The following is a 26437-nucleotide window of genomic DNA, read 5'->3' as shown; positions in this document are numbered from 1 at the left end:
AGAATAGAAAGTAGTTAACCAAGGCATGAGGTGTCCAAAAACTATTGGGAGGACACTCTTTTGCAAAACTCTCAATAGAGCACTTCCCTTGCAAGGCAGTGCTAACAAAGACACCCAAGATTGAATTTCACCGAACCTTTCAATTGAATAGTGCATACAAGAGACTTTTATATATCTCTCTTTAAAGGCTCAAATATTGGATGCTTGCTCTAAATCTATTCTTTCCATTGAAAGCATCTAAAAGCTAAACTCACCTATTGAGCTTTCTACATAGATCTCTTACCTTTTACCAATCCTCCAATATAAAACATCTCATTACATAAAATCAATCATGAAATTTTCAAACATTTGGTAGGCTCAAAAACTAGGATTTACAAACAATCATGAACCAAGCGTCCCTATCTCTATGTACTTAAGTAATGATTTAAGTAGTACACATAAGTCATGACTGTGGGTAAATAATTGAAAGATTGACTACGATGGGTCCTTTTATTACAGCCAGGGAAGATGTAAAAATGCTTGAATTGGCAAGATTGTTTGTCAAAGTTATCTTAACCTATATGGAAGAACACCGATATTATTAATACGCAGGATAACAAGTTAAATAGACACTTCAGGCAGGCTATCCTGCCTAACTTAGTAAAAGTTGAATAGGAGCACACCTGATTATCCACAGGCAAATGGTCTCGCAAAACATGTCAATCAAACATTGAAAGATATGCCACATGCATATGTGAAAAAGCCAGATGAATTGGGAAGCACATATTCCAATTTTAAGTTTCACTATAACTTATGTCCATAGCTGAGCAAGTATTCCGATTTTCACTCTTGGAGAGTGGTCGTATTCAAGAGCACTCTTTTATGGATGGTTATACTCCATCACTCCCATCAATCTTGTGGACACTGATGTACCTACTCAAATCTCTTTCTCCAACGGATTCAAGGTTTGTGCACTCAAAATAATTTCTTATTATTTAAGAATCTCATCAAGACAGGTTCTCAGAAAAAAGTTGGAAATCTGCTGATATCCAGATGCCTCCTCCCTACAAAGCTGCCCATAAAAGTGAGTTTTTTACAGTTCTATATCCTGAACAATTTGGTGACGAAGTTCGGATAACTGATACCTTACATGATCAAGGCTGCACAACAGCGGGCCTTTTACATAGATTCTAGTGCTGTCTAAGAGGTAGAATATTCAAAACAATGGTTTTTGAAAAGACCGGAAAGTCAGCAGTTGATGGTTTACAGCTGAGTTTACACTTATTCCAGAAGGACATGCAAAAACAAATCTCTTTAAGCCAACAAGTTTACAATTATTTCCAGAAGGAAATGCAAAAATGAATTCCTCCACACTTAATGGGCTCCTGATCTTTTTTCATGTCATCCTTGCTTGCAAAGAAATTGCAGGAACAAAAATTGAAGAGATCTAAGCCCTAAAGATTTCTTACCCCAGATGCTTCCTTGGAATACCAGGCTGTTGATGATGAGTGGAAGGAAAGCCTGGGAACGGCTACGTGAAATACTGACTATTTTAGAAATCAAATACATATCTGAGCTTCCTTCCAGATGGCCAGAGACAGTATTTCGAGTCATAAACTCTCTCATAACTGACTGACTAGATCGATAGATAACAGAAAATGTTACTCTGAAAAAAATAGATATATAAATAAAAAATGATGCAAATTTAAAAATCAAAATTCAGCCTACAAGGTTTTTTTTCCAATGGCCAGACCCACAATATTAAGAGCCAGCTCATCCACACGATTGAGCATCCCTAGAGTATACAACAGAATGTGCAAGCTCGAGCGTGGAAGGCAGACAAAGATCGGATTTGTAGTTGAATTTTGCATGTTGGGTGACCTCTCTGTTCCCACTGAATTCTTCTTTTCGTAAGATGCTCCATATAGGGAGTATCTTGAATCCTTTTTTTTGCAATTGCTCGCTACCTTGTGCCAGCTGGCTTGGCTTTACTTAAATCAGATAGTTCTTCAATCAATTTCCTCTCTTGAGTGCTGAGTTGTCTTGGGATTTCAACTTGCACTTTCACCAGCTGGTCACCACGCATATTTGACTTCCCTAGATAAGGCACACCCCGCTTTGCCATTACCAAAGTAGTTCCTGGTTGAGTTCCAGCTGGAATTTTCAGATCTACAGCCCCATCTACCGTTGGGACATTAACAGTTGTTCCCAAGATCGCATCAAGATAAGAGATCTTGGAGTTGGTTAATATATTGTTCCCCTCTCGTTTTAGCTGTGGATCTGACCGCACATTAATATTTACGTAAAGGTCTCCTGGAGGTCCTCCTCGTCGTCCAGCATTTCCTTCAGAGCGGACTCTCAGACGACTTCCAGAATCCACACCAGCAGGGACTTTTATACTGATTTTCTTTGTTTTTCGAACACAGCCATCACCTCCACAAGTGTTGCAAGGTGTAGAAGACTCCCCCGTTCCTCCACAAACTGGGCAAGTTGAGATTTGTCTGAACTCGCCCAGTGGAGTCCGTGTAGACGAAACTATTTGTCCCTGGCCTCCACACGAACTACAGGTGACAGGTGTTGTTCCAGGCTTTGCACCAGACCCATTACAAGTCGCACAGCTCTCCAGCCTTGTAACTTCGATCTCTTTCTCCGTTCCAAACACAGCATCCTTGAAACTTAGTGACATGTCATATTGTGCATCATCACCTTGTATTGGCCTGCTACGAGCTGCTCTCCCTCCCATACTGCCCATACCCCCCATGCCTCCAAAGAATGTTTCAAACAAATCAAAAGGATTGCTGAAGCCCTGGAAAAGATCCAAACATTTTGCATGAGTAAACAAGAAACTACTTTAAAAAAAATGCTGAATGTATGTTCCAAAGGCTGTAGCTTTGAAAGTTGCTACAATCTCCAGGACCAAGGAGTTATACCGAAGCTCCAGGAGCACCAGCTCCTTTCAAGCCAGCCTCTCCATATTTATCATATATTGAGCGCTTTTCATCATCTGACAACACCTGTTAATAGATCTGTGTCAAAGTTGAGTGCATGCATCCAGATTAACTTGCTGCATTCTAGTCTCTAAATGAAGCCAAGAAGACAGTTCTACTTTGTTAATGAAGATGACACACAAATGTTTTTACTGAAAGAATGTGGCACCTCATATGCGTTGCTTATTTCTTTGAATTTATCCTCAGCACCTGCTTCTCTGCATATTTTTGAAAGTGAAAAATAATTGATAATTTTCAAACACGCATCAACAAGAATCCACAGCAATAACTAATGCTACATATTATCTGTATTTTCTTCATGTGGCATACAAATACAACTAACGATTTTAATGCCTATACCAATATCACCGTACAATTAACAAAAAACATGCACACCCCCTACCCTTGAGGTGAATTTCTCAAGTATACAAAGCATTGACGAATGAAAAAATTCAATGTCGCGACTACATTACTGACCAACAGAATTTTCAAAAGCCATAACCTTTATATGGTACGTTGATCTGATATATTTATAATAACTAGTGTTTACGTTCCCCTAGTCCCCCCCTTGAAAAATGTCAAAGGTTCAATGCTTTGAAATTTCTATTTTGTCCAAGTAAAATGGCTGGATCATAAGCTAGGAGGGTAAAGCCAGAAACTTCAAAACTGCAACACTTGTGAAACTTAAAATTTGTTAAACTGTTAAAGAAATGCAACTAATACGTTCCAATAATCCTTGCCCCGGTAGTAGACAATACATGTCCAACAAGAGTATCATCCTCTCCACGCTATCTGCTTACCCCTCTACCAAAATGACAATTCTTGTGCAAACTTCGGAGTTCAAAAGCTACTTTCTTGTCGGATCAGAAGGTGCATCCCAATCAACCCCATCTCCTTTGAGCCAAGAAATTACCCCCAATTCCTCCACAACAAAAAAGAAATAAGAAAGGGGCCAGCAGGTCTCTCAGATAGAGATATACGACGCATTGTCACCCTCCCGTATATGCCCGACGCCTTTCCCAGAGGACAGTGTTTGGGAGACAGTGTCTAGCATTACTGCCTGGAAGCTCTGGGTCGCATAGTGCAATCAGGTGAGCGAGTCCCTCGGATGGCTACTCTAGTCGCCATCTAGCATGACATCATCTTTACTTTGTGCGCCATCTAGGAGCGCGGTACTCCAGGATCAAAAGCGATTGCCAAAAGGCGGGAACATTTCTGCAAGGCTTGGCCTACAGGAGTCTTTCACCACTTCTACGAGAGATATCCGCTGGATGTATAGACTACCACCTTGTTTGTTAGCCCTTGTTCCGGAGATTCAAAAAGTAGTGAGGCGGGTTCTCTGGAAACAAGCTCGTTCTTTTCTCGCAGCCAGTTTTTTCTCTTTGTACTTACCATCCTTAGCTCCCTTTTGAAGCTGATTTTGTATGGTGTTTTTCAAGCATTAATAGAGGTTTCCTTTTTCTCAAAAAAGAAAAAGAAAAGAAAGGGACCAACAAGCAGCCCTATCATACTGAGCCTATAAGAGAAAATCCCCAACCCCCACCCCCCAAGGTAGCTTGCAATGAGGAGATGATTGCTGCTTCTTGTATACAACATAGAGACAACATCGATCCATCGTGCTGCAAAACCCGGACGCTTCAAGGTGACCTTCAAGCTAGCCCAATCCATCCTATCGTATGCCTTCTCAAAATCAAGAAAAGGGCTGAAGTGGCTGACACTCCTGTCGAGTCACCTCTGGCCTCCCAAAAGCGAAGATGTTGCCCAAGATGTTCCTCTCTTGTACAAAACATGTATCCATATCATGGAAATTTGGTAAAAGAGGACGCAAACAAGATGAAGACCTTTATGTACCCTCAGCCCTTTTCCCCTACACGCTCCTGCCCCCTTGTCCCCTCCAATCGGGGACTCACAGGTAGGGCAGTGACATTTCTTACACCCCCTCTCAATGACACAACTGTGGGCCGATCCCCATGCGTCGAATGAGGTGTTCCATCTACTCCCTAGGAAGCACCTTTGTGAAGACATTTGAGATGGTGTTGTCGGTCGGGCCAACTCTAGACTTCTTCGTCGATGAGTTCTCGAACAAAGTGGTAGTGGACCTCGATGTGCTTTGTCCGTGCGTGAAACATGGGATTGTTGGCGATCACTATGCAACTTTGGTTGTCGCACATAACCACCGTCGCATCTTCTTGGGCCACATTCATGTCCTCCAAGATCCACTTGAGCCACAATGCTTCACATGCCGCTGTACAAGCAGCCTTGTACTCCGTCTCTGTAGATGAAAGGGTGACAGTAGGTTGTTTCTTACTCAACCATGACACAGCTCCTGATAAGAGTAAGAAACAATATCCAGAGGTCGATCTCCGAGTATCAATATCACCTGCCCAATCACTATCACAAAAACCTCCCAACTCAATGCCTCTCGTATAAGTGATGCCGTAGGTGTAGGTATCCTTTAAGTACCTTAGCACCCTCATTCCTACGTCCCAATGGGCCTTCTTGGGTGTGGCGGAGAACTGGCAAAGCAATCCAACTGCGTAGGAAATATCCGGTCGGGAATTGGTGAGGTAAAGCAAACTCCCCACCAAGCGTCAATACAGTGATGAATCAATTGGCTGAGATGGATCACACACACTCAACTTCAGACCAGTTTCCATGGGAGTCACTGCTGTTTTGCAATTTTCGATCTGAAAACGTTTAAACAGTTCCCTGCAATATTTCTCCCGTGAAATAAAGATACAGCACTTTCCATGCTTCACCTCAATCCCAAGAAAGTAGAAGTATGCCTAAGTCAGTCATCTCGAACTCCTCCATAAGAAGTCTCTTGACCTGAGCAATCTTCTTCGTATGATCCCCTGTAACGATGAGGTCATCCAAATATAGAATCAATACCAGCCGCAAATCCCCCTCTGTGTCAAGATAAAGATTTGCCTTTGATGGACTCCGCTGAAGCCCAATCTTCTGAAAGAAAACATCTATCCTCTGGTACCAAGCTCTGGGGGCCTGTTTCAGCCTGTATAAGGCCTTCTTCAGTTTGCAGACTTTTGATGGGGATCCTGGAATCTGAAATCTTGGTGGCTGTGCCACATATACCTCCTCCTCCAAGGTACCATTCAAAAATGCAGACTTGACGTCCATCTGAAAAATAGGCTAACTGTTATGAGCAGCCAAGGCAATGACTGTCCGAATAGTCACCATTCTAGCTGTGGGGACGAAGGTCTCGTCGAAGTCAAGTCCTTCTGATTGTGCATAGCCTTTCACTACCAATCTTGCTTTGTACTTGTCCAAGCTCCAATCTGACTTGTACTTAAGCTTATAAACCCATTTTGTCCCAATGACCTTCTGCTTGGTTGGTTTGGGCACTAAATCCCAGGTGTCATTTTTCAAAATGACATCCATCTCTACCTACATGGCTTCCTGCCATTCTGAAATATCCTTCACTTCCTGGAAGGAACGGGGCTCCGCAAGTTGAGCCACCATAGCGTAGTTCATGGAGGGAGTCTTCATGTTGCGTTGAGACCACCGCACTCTGAAACTGCTCTCGGGAATATCCGTGATCCGTGAGTCTGCTAAAGTCTTCAAATACCATTGAGGTAGCTTCTTCTCTGATGGAGGTGCCTGATGGAGTTGTCTTGGGAGCGGACTCTGGAATGGCATGCTCCTCCTCCTCGGGGTCTTCACTCGGCTTCACCTCTTAAATGGTGACCTTGGGTCGGGGTAATGCCGGATATTCAGGAACCTCTTTTGCAGGCTGTGGTTCACACTCTTCTGCAGTTGTGATGAATGGAATACTACCAACACCCTTCACAAGACATGTCCGATTATCCCCCACAGTGACCTTGGAATAGGGATGTGTACCTTCCATGGATTTGAACTACTCCTTGTTGGACATGTGTTTTAAAGCTCCACTGTCCACGTATCAGCCTTCCTTTCCTTCACTGACTGCATAAGCAAAGCAGTACTAAGTGATGATGAAGAGAGCATCAGTCGTGACGTTTGCCGATTTGGTCTTTGGCTCCTCCTTGGATTTGAACTCTTTCTTTCGCTTAAGGTCCGCCTTCTTCTTATGACACTCCTTTGCAAAATGACCAAGCTTTTCACAGTAGAAGCACTTCATCTGTCTCTTTTTCTCTGCATCCTCGGTCTTGTTGTTGTTTTTGGAGTCTTTGAACTTACCCTTGCCGGGCTTGTCCCTTGCCACCAGAGTCTTCTCGTCTGATTGAGTAAATAGCTTTTCCCAAGCCTCTTCCTGCAACAATAAAGGACCAAGTTCCTCGAAGGTGAGAGGCTTGGTCCTCTGTCCTGCAGTGACCGTAGTCACGAAACTCTTTAAACTGCGAGGTAGCTTGTGTAACGTCAGCAGCGCTAGATGACTTGAGTCCACCTTCTGACCAACTGCAGCAAGTTAGTCCCTTACCACCTTGACTTTTGTCAGATGGTCATGAACATTATCCCCCTCATTCATATCCAAATTGTACAGTTGATGTTAAAGAAGCAAGATACGAGATGTGTTGTCTGTTTCATACAGATCCTTCAGAATAGCCCACGCCTATACAGACATCTCTGCCATTTGGATGTGCGGAAGAACAGACTTCGCCATGGTCCCTATGATTAATGCTAGGAAGTAGGCATCTCTGTCTTCCCAATTTTCAAGGTCCTCTCCATCTACTGGAATGAGAATCTTCCCCTTGTTGTCCAACATATCTTCCGGCTTTGCCTCCACTCCCGTTGTCAACTTCCACAACTTCTGGGCCACTAAATGACTCCGGATTTTCACCTTCCGGATTGGGTAGCTCGACCCATCTAGTCTCCATGACTCTCTAAAGTTCGGGATGGTGAATGAGATGTTGGAGTTTCAGCCTAGGTTACATCCTCATGTGGTTTGGTCTCTTGTTGGGACGTAAGGATACTAGCTGGTGATTGGCCCATGCAAGGAAATGATTGTTGATTGGCTCGTGAGCGTAGTTTGTTGGTGGATCGATTACAACAAGGACACGTGGTGCTAGGCATGGGTTGTTGTCTCCACATGCACTCGACTAGATACTTCTTCAAGGGACACGTAACCTTCAGGTGGTTCTCAACTCCAACTGTGTGCATGGCAGTGATCAGAAGGCAACGTTATAAGCAATGACTTCGAAAAGTCTCGTCTCTTTGTCCAAGCTTTGAGCCTACGCTGTTCATAAGAGTCTTGCAGCTGCTAGGGTCCTTAGTTGAGTCACAGAGTTGTATGTGTCTTGTAACCTGCAACAAAACCGGTCGGTGTGAGTAGGAAGTCTGTCGTCAGAGGCTCTTGAGTCGTTGCCAATACATTAGTGATTAATATAAGTGTCAAGAAGCTTTCTTTGTCATTCGCTTTGTAGTATTGATGAAGCCTTAGTCGCAGATTATTTTCACTTGTTGTTTTGCAAATACCTGCACACGTTATCTCGTATGTGCTGTCTTTTGATTAAGAAGGAATCATTACATGCAATATAGAATCCATATCCTAACATGAGAGAAATCTGGAGGAGGAGGAAGGAAGAGAAGGGGCTGAAGAGGCAACAGTTGAATCCTTGTCCTCCATCCTTGCTGTAAGAGCGAACAGCAAACTGAAAAATGAATTTGCAGTAGAGAACTTGACCACGCAGCAAACCTGAGTGTTGATTGGAGTCGCCTTCTTGCTGAGGAACTCCGTTCTAGAGCTGGAAACCTTGCTCTCATACCATGTTGGAAAGTAGAGGATAGAATCACTCCTCACACTCTTGATCGCAGCTCAAACAACACTCAAAGAGATAGAGAGAGATTGAGACAAAACTCAGATATATATTCTTCCACAGATGTGGGCAGACAAAAGCTCAAAGATGAGCACAGAGGACAGCAAGGCTGCTGTCAACAAAAGCTGAGTGTTCTCCTCCCCCTGCGCGCTTGCCGGTGCAAGGATTGTCAGTGCAAGTGATGAAGAGAAGTGTGGGGGGGAGGGGATTTATATAGATGGGCAGCCAGCCCCTTGAACTGGTCGACTTTTCCGTCAGTTCTAGTCTGTTAGAACCGACCCCCAGAAGGGCCAAGATGGCCGCCTTTTGGTCGGTTTCTAGGCCAACCCTTTGGCCTAAATAAGGCCCCATATGCAGGGCCTTTTGGGCTGCTGCTGGCTGGTGCTCATGTGCTGCAGAGGCCCCCGCATGGGCCCGTGATACTGGCACATTGTTTCACGCAGGGTGCTGCCCTCTTATAGCAAGGTACTCTCAGCCCCCCCATCCCCCTTTAGTCTCCTGCCCCCTTGTCCCCTCAAATTGGGGGCTCACAGGTGGGGCAGTGACATTTCTAACACACATGGCCTGCATCAGGCCTAGAACAGGGCAAGAAGATGGCGCAATAATGGCGGGGTATCCCAGGACAGAAGGCAACACAGATGGCGAATGGAGCCAGCACCTTGGTCGGCTGTTTGGAAGGATGATAGGGCTGGTCACAGCCAGCCTATCAGGCCTGGAACAGGGCTGCACAAAGGGGGGGCTGGACCCTGCATATATAGAGGGCATCTGCCCTAGAAGTGTGGGCCAAAGGTCATAGAAATGAGAGCCCCACAGGGGCATTTATAGGGCAGACCAGGTCAGGGCCTGGTCGGCCTGTTTGGGTCGGCCAGAGGCAGCCTGACTGGTCGGTTATCTTAACCAGGCCTAGGGCCTATAAAAGGAGGTCCTGGGCCTCATAAATCATCACTTACAGCAGCACTTCAGGGAGCAGGAGGAGCAGCAGACCAGCAACCTATGAGCCTACATCCAGGAGGACACAGAGGCTGGAGAGCTGCAGAGCTAGCTCAGCAAGGTGCTGCCCACCTAGGCTGATACACAGGCAGTAAGGTAGAGATGATCATTCAAGACAGAGAGTCCACATAAGCTCGAGGTGGAGCACATGGGCTCGAGTCTAGAGATATCGGGCAGATAGTAGAAGTACCTTGTGGCAAGATCAAAGGACCACACTCTGGTGGGACTTTGGATCTATCTCTCTTTTGTTGTGTCCATAGTTTTGGACTAAAATATATTGTTTTGGTAGCTTCTATATCTGGCTGGATTATTGTCTATTGATGAGTCTGCACATCTATGTGATGCACATTAAGTTAAGAAGTTTGTTATTCCACTCACCACACACACTGTGTGAGCTCCTGGGCTATTCTATCAGTCTTCCGCTATGCGTACCCTCTGTTGGTCGATTTCTAACACATTTAGCACTAATTGCACATCTGGCATATCCTTTTGATTAAGTGCATCGCCGACGTGGTGCCATCTGTCACTTTCAGCAGTTCCCTTCTCCTCTCCAACAAAATGCTCTTTGGGAGCGCATGCCAGCAAGAATATGAACCACTCTTTGATTGTGATTGAAGATAAAATCAGCTCTGAAAGGAAGCATCAAGCTCCTCAAGGAATTCGAAAGGAAATCCGTTGTCTTCAAGAGAGCTAGCAGCCTCTTAAGCTCATATGGCTCAGTCTAAACCAACACTAGACAACAATTAGTTAGAAAGTGAGGATGGGAATTCTTTGAGTCTATTATAAGGTTACCAACGTTCTTTATGTGTGGGTGAAAAAGGGATTTATATAAAAATATTTAATATATGCATATTGTATATACCTAGATAAATCCAGGAACATTCAACTCCATTACACATAGCAGGGACTAGCTACTATGACATCCCCACTGACGTCATCAACGCCCAACAGTGGGGGTAGACCATAGTATAAAAACATGCTCTCACACATACAAATCCACACACCCACACATACTTGAGCATCCATTTATACAAAGTCTTCGTACTGAGTTTTTGTCGGCACTCCAGAGGTGAAGGGCAGACTCAACTATGATGAAGGCTAGCACTAAAAGAGAAGGCTAATCAAAAAGTAGTCCAAAATCTCTTCATTCAAGCTACAACTTCTTGTGAAGTCTAAATGATTTCATTTTAGTCTCTCCCAAACGAGCATCTAAATCTAGTTGATAGGGCAACGCACCATTTAAGATACAATATATGCATATTGTATATGTACTTATGCATACTTGTGCTTGAACTTGTTCATGAGTTTACTTTAATAAAATAATCTTTTTTAGAATTCCATGTTCGCACATTAGTACCGCTACAAGCCTCCAGCAAAGCTTCCTCTAGCTTTGTCCTCTCAAGCATAGCTCACCCTCTTTCGGGTCTTAGCAAGTACGCTCCCACTCAAACCTTTCACATAAGATCACAGTTGGTCTATGGTGCACCATGTTGGGGAGATCCCACCTCTCAAGTTCCTAGCGCCCACCCACTAGCTCATGCATATTGCGCCCATGTGTGAGTGGGTGGGTGTGTGTGCGGACGTGCATGTGTAAGTACGCTGCCACGAAAGTGTATGGGAAGACATTCACTCGAGTGCTCATACATTCGAATGGTACGAGCACGATACAATGACCAAAGAGCCCAATAGCGACACTAGGAGATGAAATAATCATACTTCAAGATGCTCATTCCCTTGGAGACCTTCCTCAGGCCCAGTTGGAAGTTTTTAACACTATTTTTAGTTATGAGTAGTAGCTGTCCGACTCTGGGACAGCTATGAATGTAAATGCTTTTCTTAATGCAAAATTCCTTTACAAAAAAAAACAAGTACGCTCCCACTCAAACCTTTCAGAGAAGATCACAATCAATTGACGGTGCACCACCACCTCGAGTTCCTAGCACCTCCATGGGTTCACCATCCACCAGCTCATGCGTGCACGACACGTGTATGTGTGTATGCGCACACGCGCGTGCGCGTGACTATGGGAAGCATTACTTGCATGACTTGAGGAAAGCGGTTGCAAATGCCTAAGTTAATCGTCCAAAGTTGACAAAACTCGGCCATGTCAGGGATTTCACTCAGCCTGAGCTTGAGAGCTTATGTCATGCTAAGCATCTATTACACAAGAATGACAAAAGGAAATTTGTCAAATGGGAAACTAAAGCCAAGCAAAAGCCTCCTTTGGAAGGTTGCTCTTCTAAAGAGTTCTTCAAAAGTTTACATTATAAGAAGCAGGCTCAGAATATTTGTCGGGCTTTGACATCTGATGGTCTTTGGACTTCCTCCCAGGCACTTGCTCAAGCGTGTGTTGATCATTTTACCTGACAATTTGGAAGTCTGGAGTCCTCTTCGCAAGAAGTTTTGTTGGCAAGATAGAAGTTATTGCAGCATGTTTCTCCCATTATTACTCCAGGCCATGCTCTGCAACTTGAGACCTCAGACACCTTTTGAAGAAAGGAAGCTTCTTCATTCTTTAAAGTCATATGGCGAATGGAAGATTGAAAAGGTCTTACAGTGGAGTTTTTTCTAGCTTACTTGCATCCCCTCAAACATGTTTTATTTCATACGATTAATAGTGCCTGGCAAAATCAGCAAATGCTAGATGCTTGGAACAAACGGCTGGTTAAGTTGATTCCAAAAAGCATCTTTGTAATTATTTGATGATTAACAGCCTATTACACTCATGCCAGTCATTTATAAGGTAGTTGCCAAAATGGTGGTTGAAGAATAAAAGGCTTTTTGCATCATGGTCTACATCCTAACTCAATATGGCTTCATCCCTCGCAAACACATCACTAATAATATTGCAAATGCCTATGTGGGGATAGAATATGCAAAGTGAACCCAACAGGATATACTCTTGCTGCAAGTAGACATCTCCAAAGCTTTCGATACTGTACAATAGGATTTTATCTCGCAGACCATGCAATCCTTGGGATTTGGGCATAGAATGCAACATGTTATCTATTGGTTATACAGTGATAGTAAAGCAGCATGCATTTTGTTTTGAGACATGTCTGATCAGTGGACTTTATATCGTCCAGTGAGACAGGAACTTAGTGCATTGCTTTATGCAATAGCTACTCATCCAATGCCTTGCTATATTGATCATCTTGTGGCCACCGATGTCTTATATGGTCAAGAGATAGATAGAAGAAAGCCCATGATTGCGCAAGCTTATGCTGATGAATCATTCTTCGCTCCAAAGAGCACAAAAACTGATCTTTCGCAACTCATGAGTGCTTTATGGCTTGCAAGTAAACTTTCAAAAGTCAAAGATTCTACCTTTGCATGCTAAAGATTGGCATAGCTCTCTATGGCCGAGGGAAATTGTTTTGCCCAACCAGCTTGTTCATCATCTTGGCTATGCTTTGGGATGGAACATCACGACTCCGAAATGTACAATCAATTTTGGGGACCTATATTCCGTTCTTCTTGCCTTTGATGGCGTTTCACAAAAAAGATATCACTTCTTTTATGTCCACTCTTATGGAGACTTTCTGGTGCTCAAAGCATGGCCGTAAGAGTATCAAATTACTCTCTACGGAGCACCTCTATTCCCCAAAAATGCACGGTAGCTTGAAGATATTAAATATTCACATCCACAGTTTGGCTCACAAAGGGAAAATGATGCTTGAATTTTTGCACGGCGATCAACCTTGACCTACCATGTTGTGTCACCTACTTTCACAATTGACGACTACTACTTTTGGGCACTGGCATACCACTCAATGGGACTTCATTCTAGGCTATACTGATGGCACAGTTAAAGGCTGTCCTTTTGTCTCTAAAATGTTCTTGGCATGTAAAGAGATTCTTTCTCATCTCAAATGGCATGGCCGTGACTCTCTGAATGGGAATTCATTGCGTGTTGAGAGTCTCCACTGGTCAAAGGTGTTCGATCAACCCTGTGCTTTGCAAGAACCTAGGTGCTCATATTTTATCTCATTAGTTGATGATGTGCTTTGTGATGATGGCACTCTTTTGTCTTTTCCTTTGATGGCCAGACAATATAGATTGGGAATGCATTATCGACCCCTTTGGCGCTATCTATCTTAGATGCTCCATTCTCTTTTACCGAGACTCAGGTTGGAGCTTATTATTGCTTCGTTGATTGGACCTTACATCGTCAAGGTTCTGCTAACCACCCGTTACGCCTCGCCAATATCTCCATGGCTGGTTTGTACAGGGTCTTGATGTCTCCTTCGTGGATTTTGCATTATGGCACTCCGCTTTGGTCCTTCAATCGAATGCCAAATGGTGGCATAAAAGGTTGCACTAGCTTTGGTCCTACGAACTTCCTCTACGTTAACATGTTTTTCTATGGCGAGTGATGCTTGGTGTGATTCTTTTTGAAAACTCTTGGCACACAGGCATATTGCACCTGCTCTATGTCACAAGTGTTTGGCTCTCAGGGAATCCTTGCTCCATTGTTTTTCACCTTTTCCTGTTATCCTTGACTTTCTCCTATTTCTTCAGCAGCGCTTCCAGCTTTCCCCCTACTTGCTTTGGCAAGCTTTTTTGGATCTTCGACATTCATCCACAGAGGGCGGAGTTTGATCTTTTTTTCACATGGATTCGATATTGCGCACTCTAGACTCCGTGGAAAGATAGGAACCACAGTTTTTAGAGAGCCTACTTCTTCCATGTTCTACTATTTCTGCATATCACTCAGGCAATCCTTTTATGATTGCCTGTCTGTTCAAAGGATAGATTACATTGTTTACTTGTCTTACAACAAATTTTGCTGATCCTCTATTTTGCTGCTCTCCACTTTGGGGACAGCCTCTTGTAATATAAAAATACATGGATTTCACTATTAAAAACAAGGGAGAGTGAGTGAGAGTGTGCATCTGTTTGTGTGTTACTGCCACTGCTTCTCTAACTGGTTTTTTTTTCACTGACAAAGAAACAGCCATATCTTTTCAAGGTTTGCTCAAATCAATCTGAAATTAAAAGTAATCTTTTTCTCTGGAAGATAAGCTTCAACTTTCTTTTGAGTCAAAGGTAGATTCCAAGTCATTTGGTCGCGGCGTGCATCACAAGAAGGGGTCTCCCTAAGGCATTGAATGAAGGAGAAATCAATTACCTTCGATGGACTCTACATGTCATCTTTGACATGGTTCAGCATCTACTTCTTGTACCTTGATCATACAAGGAAAAGGATTGAAAGTCAACCTTTGTGAGCATGGATACTCACGTCACAAACAGACATAGAGTGAGTCTCATGTCCAGATGGACATTGTGATCTTGACTTATCTAAAGGCCAGTGTGTATGGTAATGATACAGATTGTTGTCCTTGCATTAAATAGATTCAAATGCAGTATGGATCTGGCCTGAATCGTGTAATGTGTGTCAAGCAGCATCCCAATAAGTCATCTGAGGGATGGTCTATAGTGGTATGGCACACTACAAATTTGTTGGTGGATGCATGATAATTCCTAAGAATTGGAATTATGAACCTATACCAACAAGCCCTTGAAAATTGATGGTATAGGGTATGACTATTTCTCTGAGACACCTCAGGCCCAAAGTGGCACGAAGTACTAAGGCTACGGTTGGGAGGTGAGCTACCAGCTCAATCCTTCTAGGTTTCTACTCCATGCCTTGGTTAGTAAAGATTCTGGCTCAAGGGCAACACCCTGCCAAGATTAGAAGTGACTTAACATAGTCCTCCAGCAAGCCCTCAAAGGGAAGGGATTTTGGATTCTCAAAAGCCAAATGAAACTTCAACACTACATGCTCCATGAGTACCACGGGTGCTAGCCTGGGGACTCCAAAACAAGTCCAAATCATCCACCAATGGAGGACAGAATGTCATTATTCTCCCTGGATGGTGCTCTGTTTCCATGTCATCCATCGTCAACCTATGGTAGCAAGATACAAGAAAAACCAAATGCGAGACCAGATCTACTGGGCTGCATTATATCAAGAGCCGGCTACTCGCAGTCGCGATAAGATGGAGGGTAAAGACCCCTCTCCCATAGATAGTGACCTGTTGAATATGGTCACCTTCGAAGTTGAAGCAAAATGGAGGGAAAAGACCCCTCCCATAGATAGTGACCTCTTGGATGTGGTCACCTTCCGAGGAGAAACTCGCGCAGACCCAATCTCTAACCTGCCACCATGTCGCCATAAAGCCAACGATACGTCAGACCACAACTCGACACTGCAGCTCATAGACAACATACTCAACCTTTTGTTTATCCTACGGTGAAGGGACCTCCTAACAACTATGGGAATTCTGGGTGCTGCTATAGGCTCCTTTGGCCAGACCAAAAAGTTACGATCTAGATTCCTTTGCAGAGTCAACAAGATCGCCTGAAAAACCATTAGCAAGGTGAAGGGAAAAAAAACGGAAGTAGGGGGAGAGGAAGGTAGAAAAAGAGATGGAAAGAAAGAAAATCGGAAGGAAGAAGGGAGAAGCAGGAACAGCTATATAGGGGCAAATGAAGGAAAGGAAAGGGGACAGAAATCATCTATATAGACTATCCAGGTTTATGACCGATGATTGCCTATGTTTATGTAACAACCTCGAGCTGTTGAAGCTGAACGTTTATGCAAAGGTCAAGGGGCAAGTCATGGGCAACTCCTTCATAAATAGGACAGCAATGTAAGACAAAAACACGTGTCAAAACTCAAGCGGATGGCTTCAATGTTCCAAATATCCCTGAATCAAGCTGATGGCTTCACTGTAACCAGCAATAAATCAGTAGGGAGTGGGTCCCGTTTTGTGGCATAGAGTTATGATTTTCAACCTGTTAAAAGCTGAAGATAACAGGAACTACTCTAATACTCCACAAAAAATTTATGCCCAAATATCAATTTTTCATGCACTCAAAACTTAGCTTTCAGAACGAGATAACAGAGAGACTCAAACTCACTTGTTAACGTCTGGATGATACTGTCGAGCAAGTTTCCGATAAGCTGAGAAACCAACAAAAATCAGGCAAGCAGTCCTGAAAAAATACAACCAAACAGAACAACTCTCCAAAATTTTAAGATGAACTTACCACTTTTAATCTCTGATTTACTCGAGTTCTTAGAAACCCCAAGGACACTGTAATAATCCTATAGCAGCCAGTATTCTATCGTTAGAATAAGATTTCAATACAGGTCAACAAAACAGAATTTACACATGAACACACAATGACTTACTGAATCTGCATGAACGACAAGTCTAGAGTTCTGCTGTCTTTTGTGCTGTTTCTTTTGGGACTGAAATACATAGAGGTGCAAAGGCTTGGAAGCCAAAAAGCCTCCAAATGACCAGCCAAGAATATCATCTTTTCTCCTGATGACACACATCCAAGAGCAGAAAGTCAACTAGCTTGCGATTCTAACAGGACCCTACCATGATCTATTACGTATAATTATAAGATAATTTAGCACAAAACCTTCACCTCCAATTTAAGCATGATTGCATCCATACTCAAGTGTGACTCTTGGCAGAAACAGAAAGAGAACATGATGAAATTTTGCACAGAACTTAAGAGGTAAAAAAAAACTTAAGTATAATCTCATTATACCAAACATATCCCATGTGATTTCTTCTTGATACATCCTTTTTTAATCCCCTTGCCCCTTGTCTATGTAGAGCTTGGATTTTAAACCATTCAATGTCTAAAACATAGCGAGCTCAGTGTGGCACTTGACCAATTCATTAAGCTGAGTGGACTCTTGCTCCAGGAAGAAGCAAACTTTGAAAAAGAAGCTAAAGCTGGGTTAGAGAGATAAAAGATTAAAGCAATCTCAAGATCAAGATTGCATAAATGTGTGAGAAGTGCAGCGGAGCTGAATGGAAATGAAGAGAGAGAGAGAGCGAGCCAATCTCAACACACACCAAACAGTAACATAGAGAGAGAGATGACAGAACTACAAGTGATCTCAGAAAAAAACCCCAAAGCGGTGGGGAAAACCTCTGTTATAGATAGGATGAACTGCTCCACTGCTGAGATGAAATGAGAGGAAAGGAGGGGCCTATATATAGCCACAGCCCCTCCCCAGTCGGCTGCAGCAATAGGGCCAACCCCCTGCTCTAGGGGCCAACCAGCCAGCAGGGTGGGCTGACCCTCTGGCCTCCAAGGGCTCCTACACAGATGTATAAAGGGGGCTGCTCCCCTGCTCTGCCCAGCTCGACTAGGGGCCCTACTGGCTGACCCACTCAGCCCTACAAAAGGGGCTCCAAGGCAGCCCTAGAGGGGCCTCTACTCCCGCCCAACCAAACCGACCAGGCTGCCACTGCCAGCAGCCCTACAAAAGAGCCTATAGGGACTGCCTCCTGCCCTATGCCTCCCGACCAGCAGGCCTAGGTGGCTGAGTATCAGGCTCAGCCTGAGAAAGGGCACCACACGAGCAGCTCTCCGGGTCCAGGAGCACCCACACATGCCTCCAACCCTGGGCAGACAAATAGCAACCACTATACCCTACCACAACAAAGGCCCTCACTCAGCCTACCCTAACCTCTCACACAGCGGCCACACCCACAAGGCAAGGCCCTCTCTCTATACAGTGACATCAGGAGATGTTGACTTCCAACAAAAGGAACATGTTTGCCTCGAGATTGATGGACGGGAAGAATCTGGCAATCAGCTCAAAATTAAGCCCATAGTGGCAGGACACTTGGAAGAGGGAAGGCTTCACAGAGACTAACTGTAGGAGCAAATCAGAAATTGGACATCAACAAATAAGCAAGGCAAAGGTACATGCTAGCACTATCTTAAATGAGTCATTGGAAGCGAGAATGCTGTAAGCAGCATCCAGATGCCACTAGAAGACAAAATGGCATGTGGTGAAAGACAAGCTAACAGAGGAATGCAATGAGATTCAAAGCATAGTCACATAAAATGTGTTTTTAGGGGTAGACCACCTAGAAACGCCTAAATGCCATACACTGAAAATCACGCTGCCTGGTTCTTTATCCATTTCTGCCCGCCATTTCATGCTCATCTGCCTCTGCCCCACCCTCCTGCCCCTTTGGCCTCCTTCATCCCCAACAAAGGTCATCATTCTCCTTCTCCACTCTCCTCAAGGTTGCCCTTCCTTCTTGCCTCTCCATGCCTGATTATAAACCTTCTTCTTGCCCCCTTTCTCCACTTCGTTGCAACTGGCCCACTGCCCAAGCTGTGTTTTCAGGGCAGAAAGCTGCTCCCAAGCTCTCTCTCCACTCACCCTTTCTACGCTCTTCTTCCACCTATCCCTCTTTACTTGACTTTTCCCAACTTGCCCTCTTTGTGAGAGGAATGGCACAGTTGGGACTAGCAGTCCATACGCAAGCTATTCTAGCGAGATTATTATGGGAGCATCTCCATGTGTGCAAGCTCACTTTATTTAGGAGGAAGATCATGCCATCAGGTCTTGTTGTGCCATTCTAAAGGGTTGTTCTTGGCATTTGATGGCATACCGACATGCTTTGCAAAGACAAGCCACCTCCTTCATGCATGCTTGCATGACCATGAGCCGTATAGCAAGGACCATCGGGCTCGCTCCACATGAAGTCTCTTGCTTCATAGGTACCCAGCATTGTATTGCCTTCCATTGCTTGCCTCAAGCCTTTGGTTGCCTCATAAGTAGGCAATTGCTGCTTCTAGCTGTGAAGCTGAGAACATGGGATGTATCTTGCTCCCGAAACTAGATCTTGATATTGGTCAAACATCTCCTACCACTATCCACATTGACGGTCAGAGTACTTTGGCAATTGCACGAAATCTAATGTTTCATGCTTGCACTAAGTATTATGGCAAAGAACAATTGTCAGCAGGAGAGATTCAATTGTCTTATGTTCCGAAACAAGATAATTTGGCAAATAGCTTCACTAAAGTATTACCACGACCCAAGTTCGAAGCTTTTGGGACTTGATACTGCCACCCGTGTATTTCCATAGGTTGCTATATTCTTACTGGACAAACATGTGCAACATGGTATCCATTCCAGGTACATCTGAGTACTCCAGCTATAATATGGAGGCAGGTTTGTGGCATACATCTACCTGGTATGGCCTTGTGGGTGTCATGGGCATCCACAGCCTGTGGACATGCTGGCTGCCACATAGGTTACCATGCAGACAGCCACATCAGCAGCAGCCACATAGGCTGCCACATCAGCAGACTGCGCAGCAGTCACGTGGACTAACACAGGTATAGCACAGCAGCACCATGTCAGCAGGTCGGATGACATCAGCAGCAATGTCAGCATCCAGTTGGGTGAGTCCACTGTCCAGCAGGCAGGCTGGCCAGTTTTGGGGCCCAAGGGGGCCTATAAAAGGCAGCACCTTGGCCCTCATTATTCATCTACTTCCTTGGCTGTTTGGGGCTTCAGTTATCAGCAGCAACCCCAGGGATCAGCAGCAGTTCAGGCCCAGGACACTCAGCAGCAGATCTGCCCCATCCCGGGCACATACAGGTTCCTCTACAGGCCAAGTTGAGTCTGGACAGCAGCAGTTAGGGTTCTGTATCAGAGCAGTCCCCTATCTCCATCAGCACGCTGTGCAGCAGTACTATACAGTACTTAGTCCTTTTCAGTTATTTACAGTTGTATTCTTCCCTTTGGGCAAGACACTATTTCAATTATTCTTTCCTCTTTGGAGGCCCATCATATTCCTCCCTCAAACTCTCACTCATTCACTCTACAGTTCCACGTGTGTTTTGAGTGCATTATTCTATCAGTTCAGGTAGTAGTGAGCAAGAGAGAGAGTAAGTTAGGCTATCTCCCTGTTACAATAGGCCGATTAGTTATTTTGTACTTTCAGATAAGAAGTTCGTACAATAAGTCAATGTATGACAGTTAGTCCTATATATACCTTTGTAAGACTAGAATAAGTCCAATCATACAAATTTAGATTTTTTGTTGTTCTAAAGACCAAAAATCTGCACAAAAAATAAAAGGGAAAATCAAAGAGAAGAGAAAAGAGGTAAACAAAAACTTTTATGAAAAACAAAAGGAAGACATACTTAGCAAGCAAAGAAACACTTATGTCGTCATCAGTGCCCAAGCATAAGCAGCTATATTGGGTTTCTAAAGACCCGCGGAGTCTCTTGGGCAAACCCAGTGCTTACTAAAATACGTCAAATAAACAAAAGAGAAAGAAAACAAGAAATAAAGAAAAAAGGTAGAAGGTGACTAAGCAAAAATAAACAAGCAAGTCAAGAAACAAAAAACAAAATCTTCCAAAAAACTGGAATTAACGCTCTCTCTCTCTCTCTCTCTCTCTCTCTATGTGCCATATGCTTCAGTCAATCCTTTCACTTTTGAGGATATTGAAGCAGGGCTGAAGAAGATGCAAATGGAAAGGCCCCTGACCACATGCACATGTGTGCTGAACTCTTAAAATGGACAGAAGATAGGACACGACACTGGCTATCACACATACTGACAAATGCTCTACATCATGGCTTTCCTCTTGACTAGCAAGAGAATTGGGTTCAGCCACTATTCAAAGGGGGAGAGAAAAATTCAGTCACCAATTACAGGATTATAATGGTTAGCTCCACACTAGCTAAACTTTTTAGCACGGTGCTTGAAGCAAAAATCAGCACTTCGGCAGAAGAGGCCACGAAGAGGGCCATTGGACAAGCAGGCTTCCTTAAAGAGCATAGGACTGCAGATCATCTGGTCACATTAAGAGTACTCATGGATGAAAGCAGACTCAAAGGAAAAACTCTTTTATGTTGTTTTGTAGATTTTAAGAAAGTATTTAATACAGTCCCGAGAGGTGGCCTATGGAAAAGAATGCAAGACCTCGGAGTTCCCTTGGCACTAAGAGTAGGCATCTCCCGAATCTACGAGAAAGTATCATGCAGACTAAAACAAGAGCATGGATTGTCAGGTGCATTTCAAAGTAATATAGGGGTAAAACAAGGTTGTCCTCTCTCACCTACACTGTTTGGAATCTGCATTGACAAGTTAGAAGAACTCATAAATGAATTTACAGCAGAAGAAGGGGTAAAAGGACCCACACTCAGGATATGGACAATATTGTTGCTTCTATATGCAGATGATGTGGTTCTTTTTGCTATGCATCAACTACAACAGACACTTCAGGTCTTTTGCAAGGAAAGTGGGCTGCAAGTTAATGTCACCAAAACCAAAATGATGGCAGTATGCACCACTCAACCTGAACACCTTCCTGTTCTCAGCTTTGCGGGGCAGCCCATTGAATATGTCAACCCAAAGAAGGTTGGATAAAGGTTGGGGAAAATACTATCAATTTGAAAATGATTGCAGGCACACTGACACCCAGAACTGGAAGATCCGGAATATGTTGTTTGATGCATATGTGGTCACAAACAGTGCTCTACGGAGAAGAAGTATGGGGAGGCAGCATCTCTCCATCTACATGGAATGAGGTTGAAAAAATGCAGAAAGCATTCCTACGACGACATCTAGGAGTCAAGGCTCCTACCCTGTACTGTGTGCTCCTTTTGGAAACAAGCAGGAGGCTAATTGAGTTTCATGCATTGATAAGAGTGATGCAATATCTAGTGGACTTGCAACAAATGCAAACAGACAGATTACCACACAGAGCATGGACAGCAAGTATGAAACTTCAAAAGAACCATAAAAGCAAGATCATATGTACAGGATGGGGGACAGACATAAGGAAATGGTTCAGCAGATGGAAAGTGGAACCATACTTAACTATGCCACCTGAAAAGGTCAATCTACAGGAATTCCAGTTGTCCTTACTGTGCACCCTACAGGCTCAATGGCTGACAGCAGAAAGGAAGACCAAGTTAGAATACTACCAAGATCAAATAAATCCTCTATGCTGGTCATCATTCATGAAATCACATGCCTCTGCTCAACCATACATCAACACTCCCAACCCTCTTCTCTATCGCAGGAATATTGCCAGATTCCGCACATGGTCACATACCTTGGCCATAGAGAAAGGAGCTTGGCTGAATTTGCCACGACATGCCAGAGTTTGCAGATTTTGTGATTCACGGAGACAGTCAAGACAAAGGCACATGTAGCCCCAGATATGCACATATCAGGGATGATTACCAGCAGATACTGGTAGACACCACACACCTCTCATCAGTTCTCTCCACTGCCTCTCCGGCAGCGTTGGGGTCTTTTGTCACTCGTCTTTTTTCGTACTGTCAAGAGCTTGAAAACTCTTGACCCCTCCACATCGGAGGAGATTTTTTGTACTGAGGATTAGGTCCCATGGGTCATTTTTGGCCCCCCAAGGACGATAATAAATTCTACTTCTCTCTCTCACACACACACAGACTCTCACTCTCACTCTCACTCTTATTTAAAACATAAAAAGCTAAATGGACCCTTTACACTTATGTATCGCTTCCTACAAAGAGGCAAAATTACATTCCTAACTTAGAAAGCACAAGCATACTCAATCAAACTCTCTTTTGAAAACGGGCTATTCAGCTCCCCACTTTTTGTTTTCAGCTTATGTTCAATCATTCTAAACATACCTAAGGCCGATACACCATAGATAAAAGACTTCATATCTAAGATTGTGTGTGCTTTTTATATTATTTTCCTTGGATTATACCTCTTGTGTAATAGTAAAGTGATCAAATTACATTAATCCTACCCTAGGGCTGTCCTACACTAGTGCTTTTACATATTCCTTTTGTACCATGTTTTCGTACCATTGGTACTGTACTTCAAATGCACTTCTGTGTTTGTCTTCTGCTTCCAGTTCCCAACAAACATCATGATTGTCCCATGGATGGATCTGCCCTTGAGGGTGGATCAAAATTGAACTCTATGTGTTGGCGCCTCTATCCCTCGTCATTCCCCCCAATGGACTCAATGCTATCGGCCTCAGACCCCCTACTCCTTTGCATGCTTACGACTCTCGACAACAAGAAAGAGACAAGACACAAGCAATCCGCTCCTTTGAATAACTAGACATATAGAGCAAGTGATGTAGACACAACATGAGCTCTCTGTTCTACATTCCTTTCCCTTGCTAGGACCTACATCACGAGTGGTTCTAAGACAACTTTTCAGGGGTCTATTAGAGTCATGTGCATCTCATAGTAAGTGAGGGCTTATGTGTGGGTGTGCCCACCCTGTTCAAGCTAGGTGTTCCTCTACGTAGAGGCCTATTCCAAGGCTGTAGGTAGTGCTGCATGGCTCAGCCTGTAGGGCTGGCTGACAAGGCCATTTAGGGCCTAACTCAAACCAACCTGCAGGTTGGGTCAACCAACCTGGCCTGGGTCGGTTGACTGACCCTGGGTCGGCCAAATGGCAGCACCTGGGTCCACCACTTTCAGGCCTGTATATGGCCCTGCCCTCCTCCTTTGCAGAGCATCTCTTGGAGCATTATTTTCCTCTGTATTTGGTTGGTTCCCTTGCTGTGTATTTTCAGTTGCCGTATCTCTCTCTCTCTCTCTCTCTCTCTCTCTCTCTCTCTCTCTCTCTCTGACTTTCAGGCCTGTATATGGCCCTGCCCTCCTCCTTTGCAGAGCATCTCTTGGAGCATTATTTTCCTCTGTATTTGGTTGGTTCCCTTGCTGTGTATTTTCAGTTGCTCTCTCTCTCTCTCTCTCTCTCTCTCTCTCTCTCTCTGTGTCAGACTTTCAGGCCTGTATATGGCCCTGCCCTCCTCCTTTGCAGAGCATCTCTTGGAGCATTATTTTCCTCTATATTTGGTTGGTTCCCTTGCTGTGTATTTTCAGTTGCCGTCTCTCTCTCTCTCTCTCTCTCTCTCTCTCTCTCTCTCTCTCTCTCATGTATGCTTCCGCACTGCACCCACATGACCATTACATAGCCAAGCATAATATTGATTCACCCCCTAAGATTTCCAAGCTGTAAACCAGCAATGAATACAAGCGACTTTAAAGTTAATAAACATTCTCTTGTTTTTTAGACTTCCTAGTCTTGCAATATGAACCAACTAGCATAATGGCTTGTTTAAGAGTTTCTCTTAGGTGACTAATAATAGTAATTCTAAGACCCATCATTGCGATGAAATGGCAATGAACACTACTAGGAAAAAAATAGCTCAATGACGCTGCAAAAGAAATTGAAATTAGCCTAGCTGTTTGGAGCAGCAAAACCTTTGTCCTACCAACCCGCAGTTTGAAGCAGGCTTATGAAGAGGTGCAAAATATAAAAACTTTCGCCAAAAAGAGACATAGAACGTTTAAGTGGTGCGTGCTCGGTTCTTTCGTTCCTAACCCAGCCGTTGACAGCGGTGCCCTCGTAGCTGGAGTCCTTTCATTGATGATTACTGACGCTCAGCAAGACAGACACCGATTCTCTACCGGCTATTTTAGAGATTACAAAGTCGTTAAAAGAGGTGATTGGAAGCCAAGGGAAGGAAAGAGGTGCTGGAAGCTACAGCAAACCTGTGAAACAGTGCGTTCAATCTACAAGAAGGCGGAAGGCGTTGCGCCGAGAGCTGAGACCAACATCGAGGAGACTCTTGTGCGCCAAGCTGCTGCGGGTGGATTCCCAAATGGAGGGATTGGGAGCCGATAAAGGCCATTCAGGGGGAAGGGACCAAGATGAGGATGGGTGCAAGGCGTTAAAAGAGGAAATTGGCAAGCTGAGAAAGATGCAAGAGCATGAATGAACGGTAAGGGGAGCTATGGCGATGGTGCAGAACGGCAGAAAGCCATAGCTGAGCTCTGAAACAGCATCTTGAATAGCATCATAATTTCATAATTATACAGACTTCTGCATAACCCAGCGTCTAGGAGTGTCTACAGACTGTCTTGCACCATTTTTTATAACATCCTCACGTCCGGGTCTTTCATTCTCACATCATATTATTGTTTTCGATATATTTTGTTTCAATATTATTCATATATATTGAAATTAAATTCAATTAATTAGTTTGTATCTCTCTCCTAATCGCTTAATTAACCTAAGCTAACTCCCCCTCTCCCATCTCTCCCTCTCTCCTCACGCCTCTCCACTCCGCTTCTCTCTCCTCCCCTTCTCCGCTCACGCCTGACATGCTCAACCCCTTTGCTAAGCAGAAAAAAGTGCCACAGGTAGAACCTCATGTGTCAGCCCAACATCAGTGCCAAAAGGAATATTCAGGGAATCAAGTCTCATTGTATCTACTAGTAATCAATCACCACACCACATCCATCCTTTGATGAAAGCAAGTCATATAGAAGTTTCAAATGCCGGAACATAATGGATAAAGGAGTAATCCAAAAAGTCCACAAATAAGACACCCTATATCCAAAGTCCCTTCATTTCCTACTTGGCCATAGAACATGGGAGGTATGCCAGACCCAACAACCGCCCCTTATAAGCCTATGCCTCGGGTGAGCATGCCACTACCCAAAAGACCTCCAACCAAGATTGATACACACAACCAACCCCAAGTTACAATGCAAATGCCTAGGATCCTCAAATCCTACATTAATAGAGCAACCAAATACATGGAACCCTCCACCGAGACCACCAATGTACAGAGTTGGGTCACCATAAGCTCCGCCTACTCCACAAACGGTATTTATCGATGAGGCAATGAGGATCCTAATGCAAGCACTAGGAAGGGGCCACGCCTGCAATATTTACGAGGAGAGACCAAAATCATAACCTGTCACGATCTCTAAGTTAATCAACAAGTTCTTAGGGGAAGGAGACCTAGTCTCCCATGTTGAGCATTTTAAACAGATCTGTGAGACATTTGGTGATATAGGGGATCTAGACAAGGTCAATGCTTTTGGCTTAAGCCTTGATGGCAA

At 44.0% G+C, this 26437-nt stretch overlaps 1 protein-coding gene across 1 annotated transcript; it reads right to left on the bottom strand.

The window, feature by feature from the left end:
* Window positions 1–1543: 1543 nt before the first annotated feature.
* Window positions 1544–25468, bottom strand: LOC147890458 (chaperone protein dnaJ A7A, chloroplastic-like). Its single transcript, XM_087390624.1, has 7 exons — window positions 25079–25468; window positions 16911–17046; window positions 16766–16823; window positions 16637–16679; window positions 3136–3184; window positions 2910–2993; window positions 1544–2785 (listed from the first exon to the last, which is right to left on the bottom strand). The coding sequence occupies exons 1-7, from the start codon at window positions 25216–25218 to the stop codon at window positions 1943–1945; spliced, it is 1353 nt and encodes a 450-aa protein (XP_087246750.1). The 5' UTR covers window positions 25219–25468; the 3' UTR covers window positions 1544–1942.
* Window positions 25469–26437: the final 969 nt, after the last annotated feature.

This window comes from Dipteris shenzhenensis, chromosome 19 (genome assembly GCF_047967505.1).
Source record: "Dipteris shenzhenensis isolate YYH24624 ecotype China chromosome 19, Dip_SZ_1.0, whole genome shotgun sequence".
Classification (NCBI taxonomy): Eukaryota; Viridiplantae; Streptophyta; class Polypodiopsida; order Gleicheniales; family Dipteridaceae; genus Dipteris; species Dipteris shenzhenensis.
This window is presented reverse-complemented; position numbering and strand designations above follow the sequence as displayed.